Source organism: Ranitomeya variabilis, chromosome 3 (genome assembly GCF_051348905.1).
Source record: "Ranitomeya variabilis isolate aRanVar5 chromosome 3, aRanVar5.hap1, whole genome shotgun sequence".
NCBI lineage: Eukaryota > Metazoa > Chordata > Amphibia > Anura > Dendrobatidae > Ranitomeya > Ranitomeya variabilis.
The window spans coordinates 372,292,811-372,315,022 of NC_135234.1; the positions used below are offsets into that span (position 1 = coordinate 372,292,811).

The following is a 22,212-nucleotide window of genomic DNA, read 5'->3' on the forward strand; positions in this document are numbered from 1 at the left end:
CAGTATACTGTGTGGGTGCATTATACTGTGAATAAGAGAGCATTATACTGTGTATAGGGGAGCTGTACAGGGGGAGACTCGGGACATTATTAAATGTAAAGTGGGCACTTATTGCTATAGGGGAACTCAGGTTACTGTGGCTATCAAAGGGGCACACAGGGCAATATTACTTTCTAGGGGGCAAAATATGGGCAATGTTTTCTAGGGCACTTGCACCTGGCATTACTATATTGTAGAGAGTTGCTTTAGAATTTAGAGGGCACAGAGAACCACACAGCAGGTGCAGTAATAGGGACACATATGGCAGCAGTGGCTCAGTATTGGGGTATCAGGTGCAGTAATAGGGTCACATACGGCAGCGGCTCAGTATTGGGGTATCAGGGGCAGTAATAGGGACACATACGGCAGCAGCGGCTCAGTATTGGGGTATCGGAGGCAGTAATAGGGACACATACGGCTGCAGCGGCTCAGTATTGGGGTATCAGGGGCAGTAATAGGGACACATACGGCTGCAGCGGCTCAGTATTGGGGTATCAGGTGCAGTAATAGGGACACATATGGCAGCAGTGGCTCAGTATTGGGGTATCAGGGGCAGTAATAGGGACACATACGGCAGCAGTGGCTCAGTATTGGGGTATCAGCAGGATGAAGAGTTTGTGCAGGTTGGGAATAGATGGTGATGGGTCTGGAATATGAGAAGTGAAACGTGTCTTTGTTGTATTCTCTGCAGCCGAGTCCTGGCTGGAAGAAGTTGTCATGTCGGTCTGGGCCAGATGGAAAAGACGGGAAAAGTGACGATTCCATCAGAAAGAACGTCAGCGTTAAGTCATTATCTGTAACTGTGCTGTGATCTCTAATATGTTCTGTAGGGCTGGTATCTACCACTGACCATATGAGGGTAATATCTATGTTGGACTTTATATAGAGATTATCTTCAGTAACAGCGCGGTCATCTGCTGAGATTCTCCTCCACTATTAGGGTGCATTACCGAGTTGTAATCAAGGTTACCTGGTTAGGGTCCCACTCAGAAGTTTCGTCCCCCCTGAACCAAAACCCTAGCTACGCCTCTGGTGGTAAGGTTTCAGCCTTCCTTACCTCCCTTGTCTCTGAGCACAGAACACCTTGGAGGCTGCAGTTCTGAAATATGTCAGCACTGGAGGAATAATGGGTTCCTGGTCGTTTCACGTTTGATTCTTCTCAAATTCTTGGCAGCTAACATGGATCTTTATTTCTCAACACGTTTTTTGCGACTTGTTGACTTTTTGAAACAAAACTTCTGATGATTCTGTAATCACACCTCAAAAACTGAGTAATTTCACGAGTGCTGCATCCCTCTGTAAGACTAAACATTTTTTTTACTTTTCAGAGTCAGTTAAATCTCTTCTTCGTTTGAGGAAAACAAGCTGCCTACGAATTATGCACACTTTAAGCCTTACCCTCCTTCATTACACAAATTCACATTACATGATCTGCTGCATCCAATAAGTATTCAAGTTTAGACAGTTTAGAGAAAGGAAATTCAAATTAAAAATGATGATATGGTTAGAATACCCACTAGCCTAATAATGTTGCACACAGTGTATACTGATTTAGTGAGTGCAAGCTCTGCAGCAGAAATGGTGTAACTGCAGAGGTCCGAGATAATGCCAATAGTAGTCATTTAACCCTTTGAATGCTGCAGGCAAAAGTGCCCAAAGCTGTTTAGTGGTCCCTCTGTAATCCCGTTGCTCTGACACACACACACACACACACACACACACACACACACACACACACACACACACACACACAATTTGCCACAGCATTTAGGGTGCAAACAACGGCAGAGCTGTCTCCAATTTTCTGCATTTTTTTTGTAACCAAATCCAAAACAAATCTGCCACAGTACTAAAAATTCCAACACATACAAACCACCATATTGCTCCTTACTAATATACCTCTCGCTGAGATAAAGTAGCTGAAGGAATGCAGTCATTTTCCATCTTGTCCAAAGAACGGACAATTTCTTCAAACATTTTTCTATATAGCTCTTCATTAACCACTTTTACCTGCACAGATAAAAGATGATAAATATACTGTGTTCATCGACTATTAAATTGGTAAAAGTTAATTATATATACCACATATTATATATATATATATATATATATATATATATATATATATATATATATATATATATATATATATATATATATATACACACTGTGTTCCAAATTATTATGCAAATTGGATTTAAGTGTCAAAGATTTAATTGTTTTGTTTTTCAAATAAACTCGTGGATGGTATTGTGTCTCAGGGCTCAGTGTATCACTGAAATCAATCTTAAACACATGTGATAATTGGTTTTCCAGGTGATTCTAATTAAAGGAAAACTACTTAAAAATGATGTTCCACATTATTAAGCAGGTCACAGTTTTCAAGTAACATGGGAAAGAAAAAGGATCTCTCTGCTGCCGAAAAGCATCAAATAGTGCAATGCCTTGGTGAAGGGATGAAAACATTAGAAATTTCCCGAAAACTTAAGCGTGATCATCGTAGTGTTAAGAGATTTGTGGCTGTATCTGAGCACAGATGTGTTTATGCTGATAAAGGCATAATGAGGAAGATTTCTGCCAGGCAAGTTCATCGGATTAAGAGCAGCTGCTAAAAAGCCATTACAAAGCAGCAAACAGATATTTGAAGCTGCTGGTGCCTCTAGAGTCCCTCGAACCTCAAGGTGTAGGCTCCTTCAAAGGCTTGCTGTGGTGCATAAACCTACTATTCGGCTACCCTTAAACAGTGTTCACAAGCAGAAATGGTTGCATTGGGCCCACACATACATGAAGACTAATTTCCAAACAGTCTTGTTTACTGATAAGCGTTGAGCAACGCTGGATGGTCCAAATGGATGGAGTAGTGGATGGTTGGTGGATGGCCACCATGTCCCAACAAGGCTGCAACAACAGCAAGGAGGTGAAGGAGTCATGATTTGGGCCGGAATCATGGAGAAACAGCTGGTAGGGCCCTTTAAGGTTCCTGAAGGTGTGGAAATGACCTCTGCAAAGTATACTGTATAGAGTTTCTGACTGACAACTTTCCTCCATGGTATAAAAAGCAGAAATGTGCCTTCTGGAGAAAAATCATCTTCATGCATGACAGTGCACCATCTCATGCTGCAAAGAATACCTCATTGGCTGCTATGGGCATAAAAAGGAGATAAATTCATGGTGTGGCCACCATCTTCCCCTGACCTCAACCCTATAGAGAACCTTTGGAGTATCATCAAGCAAAAGATCTATGAGTGTGAGAGGCAGTTCACATCAAAACAGCAGCTCTGGGAGGGAAGAAATACAAGCAGAAACTCTCCAAAAACTCACAAGTTCAATGGATGCAAGAATTGTGAAAGTGATATCAAAGAAGGGGTCCTATGTTAAACATGTCACGTGGCCCGTTAGGATGTTTTGGAGTTAAATAGATTTTTTATTCAGTGAATGTGACCTCCTAATGCTGCTAATTCCACAAATGAGCATTTTCAGTTCTTTAAAACATATCAAATGTTTAGAAATTCTACTGTGCCTAATAATTTGGAACAGTGCATTTTATGTTTTTATTCATTTTGGAGATTATACTGTTATCATTGGGAGGTTTCTTCCATAAAATTCAATGTATAATCTAACGGGTGATGACTTTTATTAGACTGACTGTCATTTGCACCGACCATTTAGAAAAATCTGATAAAAATGTCAGTTGCATAATAATTTGGAACATAGTGTATATATAAACCTCGACTATGGATAAAGAAAAAAAAAAATCTCTAAAGCTGCCATTGTGTTTTTGGACTATTCTATTAAAATTATCTATTGGCTACAAGCGATTCCCCACATGAGACATTTGTAGCATGTCCACAGAATTTCAAAACGTGTTCCATAGGTAGAATTCAGAACGCTGCTCGTCTACCTCTTGTGAGATAGCGCTTCCTGAGTGCGTTGGAGACACTCGCTTGGCAGCGGGATTAAAGCACACAGGAACGTTTTCTCACATAAACAGTCTATTTGGTTTATTAACTCTGCATAAACCACATAAAGTCCATTTCATTACATCCACGAACATGTCATGACCACCAGTCTGTTCATGCAGCAGATAAACCTCTCTGCCGTATATTACAACCCCCTTTGTCTGGGGTTACCTTCCAGGAGCTCCGCTCCTCAAGCTGACTCCATGTCAGTCCTGGCTTTGCCAACACTGAAGCCGTCCCACGCTCTGCAGGTACATGGTCTCACCAGGTGCTATTCAGGAAGTCTAGTCTATCCATTGCTAAGACCTTCCAACACCGACCTTCAGTCCATGGCCTCACCATGTGCTTCCAGGAATCCAGTCCACTCCAGGACATTTCAACACTGACAATTCAGGACTTCAGATTCTGAACATTCAGGTCCATCCACTCTGAACCATGTGACGAAACCCTGGTCACATTATGTAGCTGTAACCACCCCCAGAGGTGGGAGATGTGTGTGGTTTGTCAGTCTCGCCCAGCTCTCTGACTAACCCTGCAAGCCTCCCTTTCAACTATACAAATACTTTTGGGACTACAGGTCCCACAACAACAATACTACAGGCTTACAGCGCAGACTCCCTCTGCGACACATACCGGCCATTTACAATCATGCCGGACACTGTTTCATTATCACCATTACAGATACACCTCCATGCGTATCCTGAGGAGCACATACAGCACCCCCTGGCTGTAACATGGGTCACTGCATCACACTCTGTAACTCCATTAGACTTCAACAGAGCAAGAAAGAGAACCATGTTCTCCATTCATCTCTTACTTATATGCTCATTTCTCAGACAGACATTCATGACGTATCAGTGGAAGTCTGTATGCTGACACTTTCAATGATCCTTAAATTGAAGTCACATAGTTGCTGGTTGACCATTTGGCCTCCAGTCTAAGCTCTGTACTTTCCTCTTGTCTTAGGCAGTAGTCACAGCCATTGGAGTGCTCAGACCTGACAGTAATGGCATATCACACATGAACCAACCCCTTTAACTCTATGAGGATTTTGGCAAATGCTGGAATTCCACAGAGGTCAATGGGACCTGACACACTACACAAATAAATCATAGCTACTTACCCCAATTTTAAAGACAGATCTGACTGGTTTATGGTCGCTGGTTTTTAGACACATGACGCTTTGATAATCCAGCTGTGTCACATGTTTGCCTTTCCAGAGAATGCGATCACACCAGGCAGGTGCACGGCATTTTTCACTACAAATAAAAATGGAGCATCATATTGACATCATTAAAGCAGTTACAATCACAGGACAACCAAAAATACAGTGTCAGGTGGAAATAAAATACCAGTAAACCACATAAACCTGGTATGGGCCTGACCTCTGGATTCCCAACCGATCCTGAGAAAGTAAAGCAAAAACCTGTTGCTATTTAAACTGTGTCACAGGGGTCATTGTGAATCAAAACTGTGAATAAAGCACATATGTGTCAGTGGGGTTCATGCATTTGGTCAGGATGTTATGTTATATGCTATTGACAAGACATTTGGTGGAAAATCTGTCACCACCTTTCTGTTGCCCTGAAACTAGTGGCAGCCACGCTGATTTCAGCAATGTGTATTACATGTGCCAGCAATGTAGTTTTTATGAAATGTAGATCCTTAGTCACAGCACAAGCGAGCTGGGAGCCCCAATTACTGTGTAGGGAGAGGACGGTCAATCAGCGTCCAGCGAGCAGGGTTACCCTGCAGCTCATGAATGTCGAGGACTCCTGGCTCATTGGTGCTGCTACATGCATATATAGAAGACAGTGTCCTGAAATCAGCATGTCTGTCTCTATCATAAGGGCACCATAAAGGTGTTTTCCAACCAAAAGTCTTGACATATTAATAACATATTGAATCACATCCAGACCAATGGGAAAGATGCATTGTCCCATAAAATGCCTCATTCACACGTCCATGTTCTATCCATATATTTCATGTACATGTTCAGTATTTTTCAGGGATAGAACACCTACCCATTATAATCTACGGTGCTGTTCACGTGTCTTTATGTACACAAAATAAATCATGGAGACATGTCCTTTTTTGATGCAAGATACTGATCAAAATTACCCACCTGTGTGCTGTCAGTTTTTAACATTGCACGTTTTAGGAGAAGCTTTGCAATTTACTGTACTTTTACTTCCTCATATAAATAAAATCACTAATGGAGCACGGATTTTAAAAATTGACACAATGAGGGGCGCAGATGCAAGTAGAGGAGCTTCGTACTAACCAGCCCTAAATCCAACGTAATCCATGAAAGAGATACCCTTCAGGCAATTCCAAGAGGCAAAAACAGGACCCAAGCGTCCTGAGGAGCATTTTGAGCCCTATTTTCCAGATCTGCAGGGTAATAATAAGATGAGGTCTAATATGTGGCCAGTGTATACTCTGCCGAGACCAAGGGCCCAGAGGTTTCATCCCTCTTCTCCTTTGAAGCTGCAGAGTGGATGTGGAGGACAATTAGATCCTTGACACTCTGCTTGGAAAGATTTTCTGCCCCCCAGCTGCCTGAGAGCCCCAGACATGTCCCCAGCATGCACACCAAGATTCGCATGGCCATTGCCCGCTAGCCACTGCCATTTTGTGGTCCGTTGGCTCTGCACTGTGCAAGAGCTGTGTGTTCCTGCCTTTGGCTCTTACAACCTGGGAGACGCACCTTATCTCCTCTCTGGGCTCCCACATTGTCTTTCTGCCTCACTGCCTACCAGCCTTGGTCCCTCAGAGCACTTCTGACTGCTGCCCTGTGGAGAGTAAACTTGTGAAAGTTCTCTCTACGGGAGGGTGGTGTGCATGTGTGAGTGTGTGTGTGGTTTCCAGCCATGAGAAGAGAGCTACTGTCACTTGGATTGAGCAGTCTTATCTTCTTTTAAAGTTGAAGGGACTTTCCAAACATGATATGGGAGTTCCTTCTTCAGAGAGGAAGAGGGCCAGAACTCTATTGCCACCTATTGGAAGTAGCAATCCTAAAAGTCAATACTTACTCTTTAATAAAGCTTGCCACATAACTTAGGCTGGTTTCACATTTGCGGTTGTGTCCGCAGCGTTTGTGCCGCAATTTTCCGCATGCATCGTGTATTCCTATCTTTAACATTAGGGACGCAGGTGTCTGCGATTGGTTGCATTTTGCCGCGTTTGACGACACATGCATCGTTTCGTCGTCTGCGGCTTGGCGCGGTAAACGCTACATGTAGTAATTTTAGTGCCGTCAATTTTCCGCCTAGAAACATATGCGGTTGTTAGCGGAAGGAATGCGGCAAAAAAACGCATTACGGTCTATGTGAACGCATGCGTTCGCAAGCACATGCATTTGCTTGCATTTATGAACGCATGCGTCACACCACAAGAAAACCTGTCTAGACACTGATTAGCCACCCCCCACATACAAACGGATAAAAGGGGGGAGTGGGCATTTGCAGTCCACAACTCAGCAGACTGGGAACAAGAGCAGACAGACGCAGGAACCTGGGAGGAATCAACACTCTGAACAATGTGAGTATCAAAGCCAAAGCCAATTTTCTATTTTCTGTCTCTATATGTCCTAATTTCTGTCATTTTTTTCTTTCTGCATGCATCAGAATGTCATCTTCTTCTTCTGAGGAGGAGCAACGGCCTGGGCCTGAAAAGGGGAAAATGTCAGTGAAGTGAGTACTCACCTCTTCAGATTGGTAAGTATTCACTGTCAAATCTACACATATGACATTTTTTTTTCCTTTTAGAGCAGTTCTTCCACTGCGGCAGAGGCTGAGCAGGAGCAGCGGGGAAACGGTTGGGTGGCAAGGCGGCAGCGTGTACGTATACCTGTGTCAGGACTCTGAACATTTTTTATTACCTTTTTGTGCATTACTGCCCTTTTCCAAGATGGCGTCTTTGGTCTCATGTGCACTGTGTCTTCCTGCTATAAAACTACACCCCAGCTTTCAGTCTGTGCTAGAGTATTCTGCCTTGCATCCAGCTCCTGACCTCTGGTGACTCCCTGGCTACATACCTGCTCCTGTGAACCTGTGGGGTTATCCTGCTACTCTGCTCTGAGTTCCTGCTGCATACACCAGTTCCAGTAATCCTCCTTCATCTGCTGCTCGTGTTTGCTTCCATCTGCATTTGCTGGACATGTAAGCTGTTTCTGCTCTGCAAGAACCTGAGACTATTACCCAGACCTCCCTGGTTGAGCTAAGATATTATTTGAACTGGCTTATAAGCATATCTATCTGTGTTGTGGACTAAGCAAGGACTTATTCGTGTCAAGTATCCTCAAGAATAATTGTGCTTCATAGACTTTCTGCGTTATTGCATTTTCCTCTGAAGTTTCCTATAGACTGCTGAGCTGCATTTGATATTTGCACCAAGTGTTGTGGACTTGAGTTTCTCTCTGCACCTGTTTGAATCACCATGTGATAATATAGACTTTACCACTTATAAAACTGTGTCCTGTAGTTGTCTTGTTCCACGCAAAGAGTCTCCTGAGTTATTCCATATAATTATTACAGGATACTCTAGCCTAAAAAAAAAAAGGAGACTGCTGGAACAATGACTGCAGAAAGCAGACTAGAGCCGGTGTTTTCCATTTAGATCACTGCAGAAAGATGTGGAAGGTCTGCAAAAGAAGTTTGGAAGCTTTGAACTCAATCAACAAGTGTTTGGACAGACTTTGCAAGACTTAAGCACCCGCATGGCAGCCCAGGAAAACAAACTTGCTGGCATAGAGTCCCAGTATGGACGGGCTTTTCAGGACATAAGCACGCAAATAGCTGCACAAGCGACTTTTCCCTCTGGGCAACCGCCACCAGCTAGCCCGCCTAAGTTGCCCCCATTCAGATTTAATGGTGATCGCGACAAATTTCGTTGCTTTGTGAATCAATGTATGCTATATTTTGATGTGCATGCTGACCGTTTTCCTAATGATAGATCCAAAGTATTGTGTGTAATAATGCTGCTGACCGCACGAGCGCTCGCCTGGGCAAATCCGATGATTGAGTCTCGTGACCCACGGTTAAATAACTTGGATGTTTTCTTGGCCGCTATGGAATTAATGTTTGATGATCCTAATCGCCGTGCAACCGCTGAATCTGCTTTATTGTCTTTACGCCAGGCAAAACGTTCTGTTATTGAGTATACTACTGAATTCAGGAGATTTGCGGTAGATACCAATTGGGACAGTTATGCACAATTGCCTATTTTTAAAAGAGGTCTGTCTAGTATTGTAAAAGATGAACTAGCTCGCTCTGAGTCACCACAAGAGCTAGAGACATTTATACAGCATTGGGTGCGCAATGACATTCGCCTTACTGAGCGTAGGTAAGAGAAGTTTGCTGCATATAACCGTATTTCTAACTTTTCCCTTCCTTCCAAAGATAAAGGTAAAACATCTCGGGAGGTGGAGGAGGTGGCCATGCAAATTGATTCTGTTCAGAGGCGCGAAATCAATGAGCGCCGGGAGCATCGCCTTCGTGAAAGTCTATGTTTCTACTGCGGCCAGTCTGACCACTTCTTGATCAATTGTCCTAAGTGTCCCAGACACTAACAAGGTGCTAGCAGCAGTAGGGGAGTATGACAACTGTGATGATGAATCTGACATCTCTGAATGTAGCCTGCCTTTAAACGCTGTATTCCATTCACTTTCTATGACTTCACCCCCCAAGGAGCTTAAGGAAAAGAACTCTCACTGTTCTCTCCCTATTAAGATCCTGTGTTCAGGACAGTGGATTTCCAGTGCAGCTATGATTGACTCTGGTGCAGGTAGCCATTTCATGGATATCGCATTTGCCAAGGAACATGGTATTAAAATTCAGCAAAGAGCTTCTCCAATTACCATGGAAACAGTGGATGGGTCACCTTTAATCTCTGGGCCTGTGGATCAGGAGACCGTACCCCTTGAAATTTTGTTGGAGCCTAATCATCAGGAGCAACTTTCTTTCTTGCTAATTTCTTCTCCTCATTTTCCTGTGATTTTAGGCATTCGTTGGTTGCGTTCTCAGAACCCAATTATCAACTGGGAGACCAAGGAGATTATCTTTCCAACAAGGAGCAACTCAGCGTTAACAGAAGCTGTCCCTGAGTCCACGGCTACGAAACCATATGTACAGGTATTTTCTTTACCTCCAGCATATAAAGAGTTCTCTGACATCTGTGACAAGAAGAATGCAGATCAGCTTCCTCCACACAGGCATTATGACTGTCCCACTGAGTTGCTTCCTGGGGCAGCTATTCCTTTTGGTAACGTATACCCTTTGGCGGCACCTGAGCTTCAAGCCTTAAAGGAGTATATTGATGAAAATCTGGCCAAAGGCTTCATACGCCCTTCTTCCTCACCAGCAGGGGCACCTATCTTTTTTGTAAAGAAGAAGGATGGGACCCTGAGACCCTGTGTTGACTATCGGGAACTCAATAAGGTAACCGTACGAAACCGTTACCCTTTGCCTCTGATTCCCAAATTACTGGAAAGAGTCCGCCATGCTAAGGTGTTCTCTAAACTGGATCTTCGTGGGGCTTATAATTTGGTGCGTATTTGTCCAGGGGATGAGTGGAAGACAGCATTCAGATGCCGGTATGGACACTTTGAATCTCGTGTGATGCCCTTCGGGCTTTGTAACGCCCCTGCAACATTTCAACACCTTGCTAATGACATTTTCAGAGATTTGTTGGACCAGTTTGTAGTGATCTATTTGGACGATATACTAATCTTTTCTGACTCTCTACAGGAAGATGAAGAACATGTCAAAACTGTTTTAAGACGTCTGAAAGAGAACCATCTGTATATTAAGCCAAAGAAATGCGAGTTCCATGGTTCTGAGATACAGTTCTTAGGTTATATCATCTCTCCCCAGGGGCTGAACATGGAATCTGGTAAGATTCAGGCTATCCTTGACTGGCCGGTACCCAAGAACGTTAAGGAGGTCCAACGTTTTATTGGTTTTGCAAATTTCTACAGACGCTTCATTCGAAATTTTTCTGATATTGTCTGTCCCATTACTGCCTTGACAAAGAAGGAAAAGCCCTTTAAGTGGTCATCACAGGCTCAAGCAGCTTTTGATCGGCTTAAGATGTTTCACATCAGCACCGCTGTTGATACACCCAGATCCAACACTTTCTTTCATTGTGGAGGTGGACGCTTCTGATAATGCTTTGGGGGCTATTCTCTCCCAAAGAACTGGAGAGAAGGGTCTGCTACATCCTTGTGCTTTCTTTTCCCGTAGACTAACCTCAGCAGAGAAGAATTACGACGTGGGAGACAAGGAATTGCTGGCTATTATTGCGGCTTTCAAAGAATGGAGGCATCATCTGCAAGAAGCTGCACAACAGATCATAGTGCTAACTGACCATCGCAATTTAGAGTTCCTTAGATCCGCTAGATGTCTTTCTCCTCGTCAGGCTCGTTGGAACTTATTTTTAAATCAATTTAACTTTGTTATCTCGTACCGTCCAGGTTCTCGTAATGGGAAGGCTGATGCTTTATCCCCAATCCATGCTGAGGATTCCGTACCTGGAGCCCCGTCCAAGTCCACTCTATCTGATGCCAATTTCATCGGAGTTATCCACGATCAGGACTTGTGGAAGGAGTGCAGGGAGGCCTATGACGGTGATGTATTTTTGGCCAACCCACCTGTGGATATTAATCTTGTCTTTAAGGGTGGCATGTGGTTCAGAGATCGACGTATCTACGTCCCTGAGGTCGTCCGTCTGCAGATCCCCAAGTTGGTACAAGACTCCAAGTTGGCTGGTCACAGGGGGGTACAGAAGACACAAGAGTTCCTGAGCCGATTCTTCTGGTGGCCAACTTGCCTGAAGGATACCAAGGACTATGTTCTCTCTTGCGAGGTATGTGCTCGTTACAAGACTTCTCATGTGGCACCTACGGGTCTTCTACAACCATTACCTGTTCTGTCCCGCCCTTGGGGGTCTATATCAATGGACTTTATTGTGGAGCTGCCTACATCGGGGGGCATGAATACAATCATGGTGGTAGTTGATCGCCTGACTAAAGCTGCTCATTTTGTTCCGTGCACCGGCCTCCCTTCAGCTAAAGATACAGTGAACTTGGTTATACAGAATGTCTTTCGGTTGCATGGGGTTCCGGATGAGATCATCTCTGACCGTGGAGTGCAGTTCACTTCAAGATTCTGGAAGGGGTTTTGCTCAGCACTCAGTCTGTCTCTCTTCCGCTTACCATCCCCAGACAAATGGTCAGACTGAGCGTACCAACCAGAGGCTGGAACAATATCTAAGATGCTATGTCAGTCATCTCCAGGATGATTGGCTGGAGTTGCTGCAGTTAGCTGAATTTTCATATAACAATTCTCAGAGCGCCTCCACTAAATTTACACCTTTCTTTGCCAATCTGGGTTATCATCCGTGTATCTTACCTAGGTCTCCAATTAATTCTCCGGTTCCGGCAGTGGAGGAAAGGCTGACTGCGATGAGGCAAAATCTGGAGGTTCTGAAGGAATCCCTGACCACAGCTCAAGAACGTTATAAGAGATCGGCTGATAGATTCCATAAACCTGCACCCATGTTCAAGGTAGGAGATTCCGTGTGGTTAGCAACTAAGAATCTGAAATTAAACGTTCCTTCACAAAAACTTGGGACAGAAATTCATTGGCCCTTTCAAGATCAACGGTATTGTGAGCTCTGTGGCCTGCCGGCTGAAGCTGCCTAGGACTATGAAGGTACACCCAGTTTTTCATGTATCTTTACTAAAGCCTGTATCTCCTAATACCTTCCAGGGATGTGTTGTGCCACCTCCGCAGCCTGTGGTGATTGATGGGCAAGAACAATTTGTGGTGGAGGAAATTGTTGATTCTAGGATTCGCAGGAATCGGCTCCAATATCTGATAAGATGGCAGGGATATCCTCCTGAAGAAGACTCTTGGGAACCTGTGGAAAACATCAATGCCCAACAGAAGATTTCTCCTTTTCATCAGAGATTCCCCGAGAAACCAGGTCCAGGATCGTCCTGAGGCCGCTTCTAAGCAGGGAGTAATGTCAGGACTCTGAACATTTTTTTATTACCTTTTTGTGCATTACTGCCCTTTTTCAAGATGGCGTCTTTGGTCTCATGTGCACTGTGTCTTCCTGCTATAAAACTACACCCCAGCCTTCAGTCTGTGCTAGAGTATTCTGCCTTGCATCCAGCTCCTGACCTCTGGTGACTCCCTGGCTATATACCTGCTCCTGTAAACCTGTGGGGTTATCCTGCTACTCTGCTCTGAGTTCCTGCTGCATACACCAGTTCCAGTAATCCTCCTTCATCTGCTGCTCGTGTTTGCTTCCATCTGCATTTGCTGGACATGTAAGCTGTTTCTGCTCTGCAAGAACCTGAGACTATTACCCAGACCTCCCTGGTTGAGCTAAGATATTATTTGAACTGCCTTATAAGCATATCTATCTGTGTTTTGGACTAAGCAAGGACTTATTCGTGTCAAGTATCCATAAGAATAATTGTGCTTCATAGACTTTCTGCGTGATTGCATTTTCCTCTGAAGTTTCCTATAGACTGCTGAGCTGCATTTGATATTTGCACCAAGTGTTGTGGACTTGAGTTTTTCTCTGCACCTGTTTGAATCACCGTGTGATAATATAGATTTTACCACTTGTAAAACTGTGTCCTGTAGTTGTCTTGTTCCACGCAAAGAGTCTCCTGAGTTATCCCCTATAATTATTACAACCTGGCTGACTGTTAATTGTATCCTGACTTTACATTTCTTGAATGTTCATTTCTTTACTTTCCTCTTTCTTTACCTTTTTCTTCTTGACTCCTTTTTTTACTTGACTTTCAATATTCATGCCAGTTTTCTGTCTCTGTTTTCTTTCTTTTCTTTATGTTAATGTCTCCAACATTAATATCTTTATTCATTTTTTAGGTTCCAGAACGGGATGAGGACTTCATTGAAAATGACCTCCTAATCTCCCTGGGTCCATGAGCGAGTCGTGTTGTGGGACACCCAGGTTCCACAGGACTTGGACAACGTGACGATCCGGCGGCTATGGAATGAGGTGTCCAAAGCGATGTGGGATGGCTGGGACCCCAACTCGGGTCCTAAATGGATTTTGCAAGTATTGCAATGTGGTGTGCTGCAGCAGTGACCTTGGAGGGGATCACACAACTGTGTGTGATGAGAGAAACTCTCAGGAGTTTCTCTCATCACAAACAGTTGTGTGATCACGGTCAAAAGTGCATTGTCTAACCATTATTTATATTTTTCAACAGTGCTCAGAGTCAAAACACATTGGCGTTCGATGAAGGATCGCTTCAACAAGGACCTTCGTCAAGAGAGCCGGGTTCCTAGTGGTTCTGGAGCAAGAATCCGCAAATACAAATATCACCGCATCCTTGCATTTTTGAGACCGGTCCTTGCCCAGAGAACGTAAGTATTGTTTGTGGTGTAATGGGTTGTGTTGGATTGCCTAATCTGTATTTTTCTATTCAATAGGAGTTGGCGCTTTACTATTGTAAATGTTTTGTATTAATGTATTTTTTTCTTCTTTTTCACAGCACATAGAGCAGCAGTCTTGACCCTGGTTCTGGAGCGGTTCTTCATCAAACAGCCACGGACCCGTCCCAGCCTTCCAGCAGCGCTGCAGCAAGTGGGCCTGCCATACAGACTGGAGACCAGGAAGCTGGTCCATCAGGTGTTCCCCTGTCCCAGTCCTCTGCCTCTTTTTTTTGGGCTCTTCCCGGCAGCGGCAGAGGGCCTCGGACAGGTCACTCATGCCTGAGTTTTTGCACTTGAGCTCGGTCTTTCATGATGGACTCAAGGCGATGGGTGACCGACTAGATAGTGCCATAAACCATATGAATACACTTATTCAGGAGGTCACCAAAAACCTTGACCAAGGGAAAACCGACCTCCAGAGGCCAGCACATCATTTTTCAATCTAATAGAGAAGGGCATAACGGAACATCTTACTCCTGATCTCCAGCTTAGTGTCATGCAGGCCTGCAATGCTGCTTACAGAACTGGTACAGACCCAAACCCAACAGGACATTTTACACAATAATGTCTTGCCATGCCACATGTCCAATATCAGAATCAAAATAGGCAGCAAATTGGTCCGGCATGTGGCCAACTTCAACAGTTGACCGCAGCGGGTGATGCTGGTAATCTGGCAATGGGTTTGCAACTGGTTCATGCAGTTCAATGTTGGGTCACTCCTTACCCTTTATGTAATTGTGGAGAACCACACAGGCTTTGACCACCTCATCGACTGTCTCCATTTTCAGATTAATGGCTGTCCCAAGAATGCGCCATTTTTAAACTAGAATCCCAAAGGTTTCAGTAGGTTTTCACACATCTGAAAGGCCTCATCCCCAACCATAACAAATGGCATCGGTGGGAATTGAGTGTTGGGGAGAGGTCGTGGCAGTGGAAAATGTAAAATTTTTGCCATACACACGTCGGCCCATATCAGAGTTCTTGAAAGTCTGTGAGTCATTGCCACGGCCAAAAGCTCCAATGTCCACGGCGATGAAGCGACAGTCCGCATTTGCTATTGCCATGAGCACACACACTCCAGAATTTTTCTGCAATTTCCATCTATATGTTCTCCGTGGGTAGGGGGATAAATTAATCCTGGAGAAGGTTCCACAAAGCCCGACAGGTGTCCGCAACTATTCCAGACAGGGTGGAAATTCCAAGCCGGTACTGAAAGTGGAGGGATGATAAACTCTCTCCGGTTGCCAGAAATCTGAAATAAAATTAAAAAATAAAATTACAATCAATTCCATTTATGGTGGTGTTTAGCTAAAGACATAAAGGAAAATACAAATAATACATGGCAGACCAACAATAATTATGCCAGCCATTTGTTTAGAATTATTACGTACCTTAATGTAACGAGACATTCCTCTGGTGGAATCGCTCTACGGAGCTGGTTGTCCTGTCTCCGGATGGCTCCTTGGACACGACCAAGCAAATCCCGAAAAGAGTCTTGAGACATTCAGGTATATTCCGGGAATTTGTCCGGGTTGGCATTGAACTCGCCATATAGCGTGTGATAGGCTCCACGGCTCTCCCGGAGTTCAATAATGGGGTGTCTCCGAAAACGCCTACTACGCGTCCTTCTCTGTCGTTCCCTATTTCTTTGTTGCTCCCAAGCAAACGCACAGGCAAGAAACAGCTTGATGCTTAAATCCAGGTTGAAATAAAAGCTCTCCATGTGAAGATCCATCATGACACAGGATACAGTAGCAAACTTAAGATTTCAGCAGTCCAAGGGTCTATATATAGATATCTCATAATACACGCCCACTGTAGTCCCATTGGCGGTGTCTGTTTATCTAGATTTTTCTCCTGTTTGCGTTTTCTGTGCGCATGGTAGAAAATTTAACGTATGCAAAACGCATAAAAAAAGCATATAAACGCCACTTTTTTTAACCGCTTGTGTTACCAATGCGTCTAAAAAACGCTGCGTTTGTAAACGTTTGCATGCGGTTTTTCGTGCGTTTGAGGTTGCGGATTAAATGCTGCGGATTGTAACGCAAATGTGAAACTAGCCTTAGGATAAAAGACAAACTAGATTCTCAATTTGCAGACAATGTTTCGGGGTGCTGCCCCTTATCAGTGCAAAGTGTGAGATCTGCTTTGGCTGGGTGCACTTGGTTCATAAACTCAATATAATCAAACTTTGGTGGTGCTCTACTAACACTTCTTGCAATTGCAATAATCCTTTAAAACGCACATTAAACTGGCCATATCTCAGCTATATAGGAGTTTAACCTGACTATTGAACGAATGCATTTACACAGATAATAACTTACAATGACCACAGCAGCCTATGTGGAAGCAGTGCTTGACAGCTATGTGGAAATCCATTTACCAACCTTTCAATCCCTAGAGAGAATAGTGCTGTGATCCTCAGATGTATTAGCCGTTTGAAGGATTAACTTGTACTAGCGTTCCTGTTAAAACACTGAGACTGGTATTCAGCCGTATGAGATTATAACCCTATTACATCCAACTTGAAAACAAGCCAGCTTGGGTACATTGCCCAAACATTATGGAGAGCAAACAAGTGTTATTAGTGCTCTGTGGTTCCAGACTCTTGACATGGACTTGCTCTTTTACATAGGGGATGCCTGGAAAGGAAAGCACCAAGATCATAGCATAAGATCTGCAAGGTCAGCTTCATGCTCCAAAGGAACACAAGGCAATAACATTGAATGGTGTTTTACACCTGCAATCCCGAACGCATCCTGTCCTTCCGCTAAAATGGCGCATCTGCCTAACCAGCCAGTGGGCTCGTGTGGAGCCCCTATAGCCAACTCAAGTGACCCACTGAAAAACTACAAGTATCACTTCCAGAGAGGATACCCCGTCTCCCTCTTCTTTGGACACTTATACCCGTCCTGTCAATATGAAGGACATGGATACATTACAGTCCACGCAGTCAGGTCTGCTGCTACATGTGTCATCAGTTACAAACAATACACCCTCTCTGCTGTACTCAGATCTCCAGATGTTACATGATCTCATACAAGCCTTGCCAACAAAACAAGACCTTGATTCCTTAGCCCAGAGAACTGAAGCCTACGACAAACGGGCCATTGATTCCTTACAGAACATTAACCTTCCTTCTTCTAAGACCACGGCAACGGAAAATGTCTCTACTGAACCGGATCCAAACCCTGGAGAGTAAACACAAGACCCTCAATTCTCAAATGCAGAATATAACCCTGCTTCTTGATGACCAACAAAATAGGGGGTGAAGAAATAACAGTCGCATCTAAGGTCTACCAGAGGATGCTGGCAAGGAGGATCTCAAGATGGTGATCACTTCCTTGGTCAACAAAGTCACACAGACCTTTAGATGCCCCCTATGTCATCTACGGAGTACACTGGATCACCAGAACAGGACCCCTAAAACCCAACAACCCAAGAGATATCTTGTGTAGACTTCACTACTACACACGGATATCCTGGGCCGTGCTTGGTCCTCCAATCCTATATCCATGGATTGCAAAGTGTTTAAGCTCTTCCCTGATGTCTCTGGCCATACCCTTTAAATGAGGCTTTGCTTCCCCCATCTTTTAATGGGTGATTCCTATGCTGGCCCGGGGGATGTCGTTTTCTCATTTACTAAGTGTCTAGTGTTCTACGGTACTCTGCTCCATGGTCACTCACCCCCCCCTCCAAAAGTTTGAAGGCTACTATGGATTTTTCACTGAGCAACTAGTGTTAGATTTGATCTTGTTTTGTCTTCCTTTTGGTCTTTTCTGTTTGCTTTCTGCTCTATTATTTTGACTAGGTTGTCTTTCACCTTTCTTTTCACTCCCTAATCTTACCATTCCGCCATCTTCACAACCCCTAAGAATGTAGTCAGACCATAATTATCAACTAACAGTGAGCTCCTCAAATGTTAAAGGTCTACATAGTCCTGAAAACCAGTCTATATTCCTTTATTTTCTTTATATAAGAAGGTTGGATGTTGCCTTAGTGCAGGAATCTCAGCTCCTCTTTCCCAAGGGACTCCTTACAAGCTCATATATTTGTTATAAATAAGAAAGGGAAAGATCCATCCCAATGTGCAAGCTATAGTCCAATCTCACTCCTAAAAAGTTAGATATTAAATTGTTTGCGAAAATGATAGCATCAAGACTATCCCCCCTTTATCGGATGTCATCCACCCAGACCAGGCGGGGTTCATGGAGGCAATGTACAATACTACCAAGGCATTGAACTCACACACACACATATATATATATATATATATATATATATATATATATATATATATATATATATATATATATATATATATATATATATATATATATATATATATATATATATGCAGTGCCTACAAGTAGTATTCAACCCCCTGCAGATTTAGCAGGTTTACACATTTGGAATTAACTTGGCATTGTGACATTTGGACTGTAGATCAGCCTGGAAGTGTGAAATGCACTGCAGCAAAAAAGAATGTTATTTCTTTGTTTATTTTTTTGTTAAATTGTGAAAAGTCTTTTCAGAGGGTCATTTATTATTCAACCCCTCAACCCACCAGAATTCTGTTTGGTTCCCCTAAAGTATTAAGAAGTAGTTCAGGCACAAAGAACAATGAGCTTCACATGTTTGGATTAATTATCTCTTTTTCCAGCCTTTTCTGACTATTTAAGACCCTCCACAAACTTGTGACCAGCACTCAAACATGGTCAACATGGGAAAGACAAAGGAGCATTCCAAGGCCATCAGAGACAAGATCGTGGAGGGTCACAAGGCTGGCAAGGGGTACAAAACCCTTTCCAAAGAGTTGGGCCTACCTGTCTCCACTGTTGGGAGCATCATCCGGAAGTGGAAGGCTTATGGAACTACTGTTAGCCTTCCATGGCCTGGACAGCCTTTGAAAGTTTCCTCCCGTGCCGAGGCCAGGCTTGTCCGAAGAGTCAAGGCTAACCCAAGGACAACAAGGAAGGAGCTCCGGGAAGATCTCATGGCAGTGGGGACATTGGTTTCAGTCAATACCATAAGTAACGTACTCCACCACAATGGTCTCCGTTCCAGACGAGCCCGTAAGGTACCTTTACTTTCAAAGCGTCATGTCAAGGCTCGTCTACAGTTTGCTCATGATCACTTGGAGGACTCTGAGACTGACTGGTTCAAGGTTCTCTGGTCTGATGAGACCAAGATCGAGATCTTTGGTGCCAACCACACACGTGACGTTTGGAGACTGGATAGCACTGCATACGACCCCAAGAATACCATCCCTACAGTCAAGCATGGTGGTGGCAGCATCATGCTGTGGGGCTGTTTCTCAGCCAAGGGGCCTGGCCATCTGGTCCGCATCCATGGGAAGATGGATAGCACGGCCTACCTGGAGATTTTGGCCAAGAACCTCCGCTCCTCCATCAAGGATCTTAAGATGGGTCGTCATTTCATCTTCCAACAAGACAACGACCCAAAGCACACAGCCAAGAAAACCAAGGCCTGGTTCAAGAGGCAAAAAATCAAGGTGTTGCAGTGGCCTAGTCAGTCTCCTGACCTTAACCCAATTGAAAACTTGTGGAAGGAGCTCAAGATTAAAGTCCACATGAGACACCCAAAGAACCTAGATAACTTGGAGAAGATCTGCATGGAGGAGTGGGCCAAGATAACTCCAGAGACCTGTGCCGGCCTGATCAGGTCTTATAAAAGACGATTATTAGCTGTAATTGCAAACAAAGGTTATTCCACAAAATATTAAACCTAGGGGTTGAATAATAATTGACCCACACTTTTATGTTTAAAATTTATAAAAATTTAACTGAGCAACAAAACTTTTTGGTTTGTAAGATTTATGCATCTGTTAATAAATCCTGCTCTTGTTTGAAGTTTGAAGGCTCTAACTTATTTGCATCTTATTAAACCTGCTAAATCTGCAGGGGGCTGAATACTACTTGTAGGCACTGTATATATATATATATATATATATATATATATATATATATATATATATATATATATATATATATATATATATATATATATATATATATTTTAGCATTTCACCCGCTACGGGTCTAGGGGACACTTGCTTAGGTGCGGCGGATGACACTCAGGAGACACGTTTCCTTAAAAGTTCACAGGGTTTATTGCTCCATAACCCACATTGCAACAGGAACAACAGGTAAACAGTCTTACGTTAGACAGATGATTCCTCAATGTCCATAATAGAGCTCCGCTCTCTCTCAAGTCTGTGGGCACACAGACCGTGCTATGTCCAGCACGTAGGCTCTCCAGCCTAAATGGTCTCTACTGTTCAGGACGTCTGTCCCCACGTGGAACCGTCCAACACACAGGCCACTCTGCAGTGTCCAGCCAGGACACATGGAAGTGTGTCCACCCTGACACACACCCACACACTCACTATCCATGTGCTACACACACCTCCTTACATAGGTGTAACCACACCCAGGTACCTGTCACATGGCTAGTCAGGTGAGCGTGACATCACCACAGGTCCTTCAACAAAACCATCTTACGTGTTCAGACATGCCTCTTTGGCAGGGTTAGTACGTGACTGAACCCACCCATCTCTCCAATCACCTGGAAGCCTTCCCAATGTAAACAAATCCCTCAGCAGTAGGGCCACCCACCCCTGCGATACATACCGTCCATCAATCACATGATAGCCAAAATGAAGTCCCAGTGTTATATGTAATGGTACACATCAAGGCTGCCCGCTATAACCTTTAATTTTTATACTTCCACTGGAGTCCCTCCTCGGGAGAATCGGATCTAATACTAACATTATGGGCTCTAGTATTTGCGGCTCTCCTTAGAAGACTGTTGCATATACAGATGACCTGCTTTTCTTGATCATCAACCTGGTCATCTCACTTAAAAACTTGATGGCAGAATTTCACTTATACAATAGCCTACCTAACATTAAAATTAACTTCACTAAGTCAGAGTTCCTGAATATTAACACTTCTTCCTCCATTCTAATGCCCTTAAAATATGCCATTAGTTTTAAATGGGCCAACTCCCTAAATATTTTAGAGCTATTACCAAGAAACTTAACTTCCCAAAACTACTCCAATCGGTACACGAGAACTGCTTAAGATGGACAAGGAACGCTTTTACCTTGTTTGGTAGAAGCACAATCTTTAAAAAGAACATTTACCCTCGGATCTTGTACGTTATACAGGCTCTCCTGGTTGTGGTTCCCTTGTCTTTCTTCAGGAGTCTCGCAGTGGTCCAAACTCAGTTCAAAAGGTCTGGTAAACCTCCACGTATCAGAAGAGCTATTTTATATCATTCTAAGACATCAGAGGGTATAGCTTTGCCAGATGTCAAATCTTATTACATAGCTTTCCACCTCGTGTGGTTCGCAATTGAGCAAAGCTTCACAAATATGCCTACTTAAGAGACTCTATGGCTGGACTTGTCTCTGGTTAAATCACTCAAAACACAACACACTATCGGGGCTACTCTTTGCTTGTTGCACCAATCCTGCAGTCCGTTCATATATTATACTGCAATCCTCCTCCATGTATCCCATCTTGGGTAATCTGCTTTTTCCCCCGGGTTTGGAAGACAATGTTTTCCAAACTCGGGTAAACAATGGATGCTTCAAAGTGTCCCATTTTAGAGGTAAGCGTGTTTGGCTCTCAAAGATAGACCTTCTCGTCATCGCTATGTCCACTACCCTGGGAACTTGAAGAGTTGGTCAGCTTTCCCATTTTTTT

The 22,212-nt window shown here is 43.6% G+C and overlaps 1 protein-coding gene across 5 annotated transcripts in view; it reads right to left on the reverse strand.

Moving 5' to 3' along the window:
• Positions 1–22,212, reverse strand: part of INPP5B (inositol polyphosphate-5-phosphatase B) — a 219,723-nt gene that overhangs the window by 18,255 nt on the left and 179,256 nt on the right. For all 5 annotated transcript variants that reach the window (XM_077295945.1, XM_077295947.1, XM_077295948.1 and 2 more), the window contains 2 exons: positions 5,122–5,257; positions 1,939–2,049 (listed from right to left, as the gene is read on the reverse strand). In XM_077295945.1, the coding sequence (XP_077152060.1) occupies positions 1,939–2,049; positions 5,122–5,257 (247 nt within the window). The remainder of the gene's footprint in view (positions 1–1,938; positions 2,050–5,121; positions 5,258–22,212) is intronic.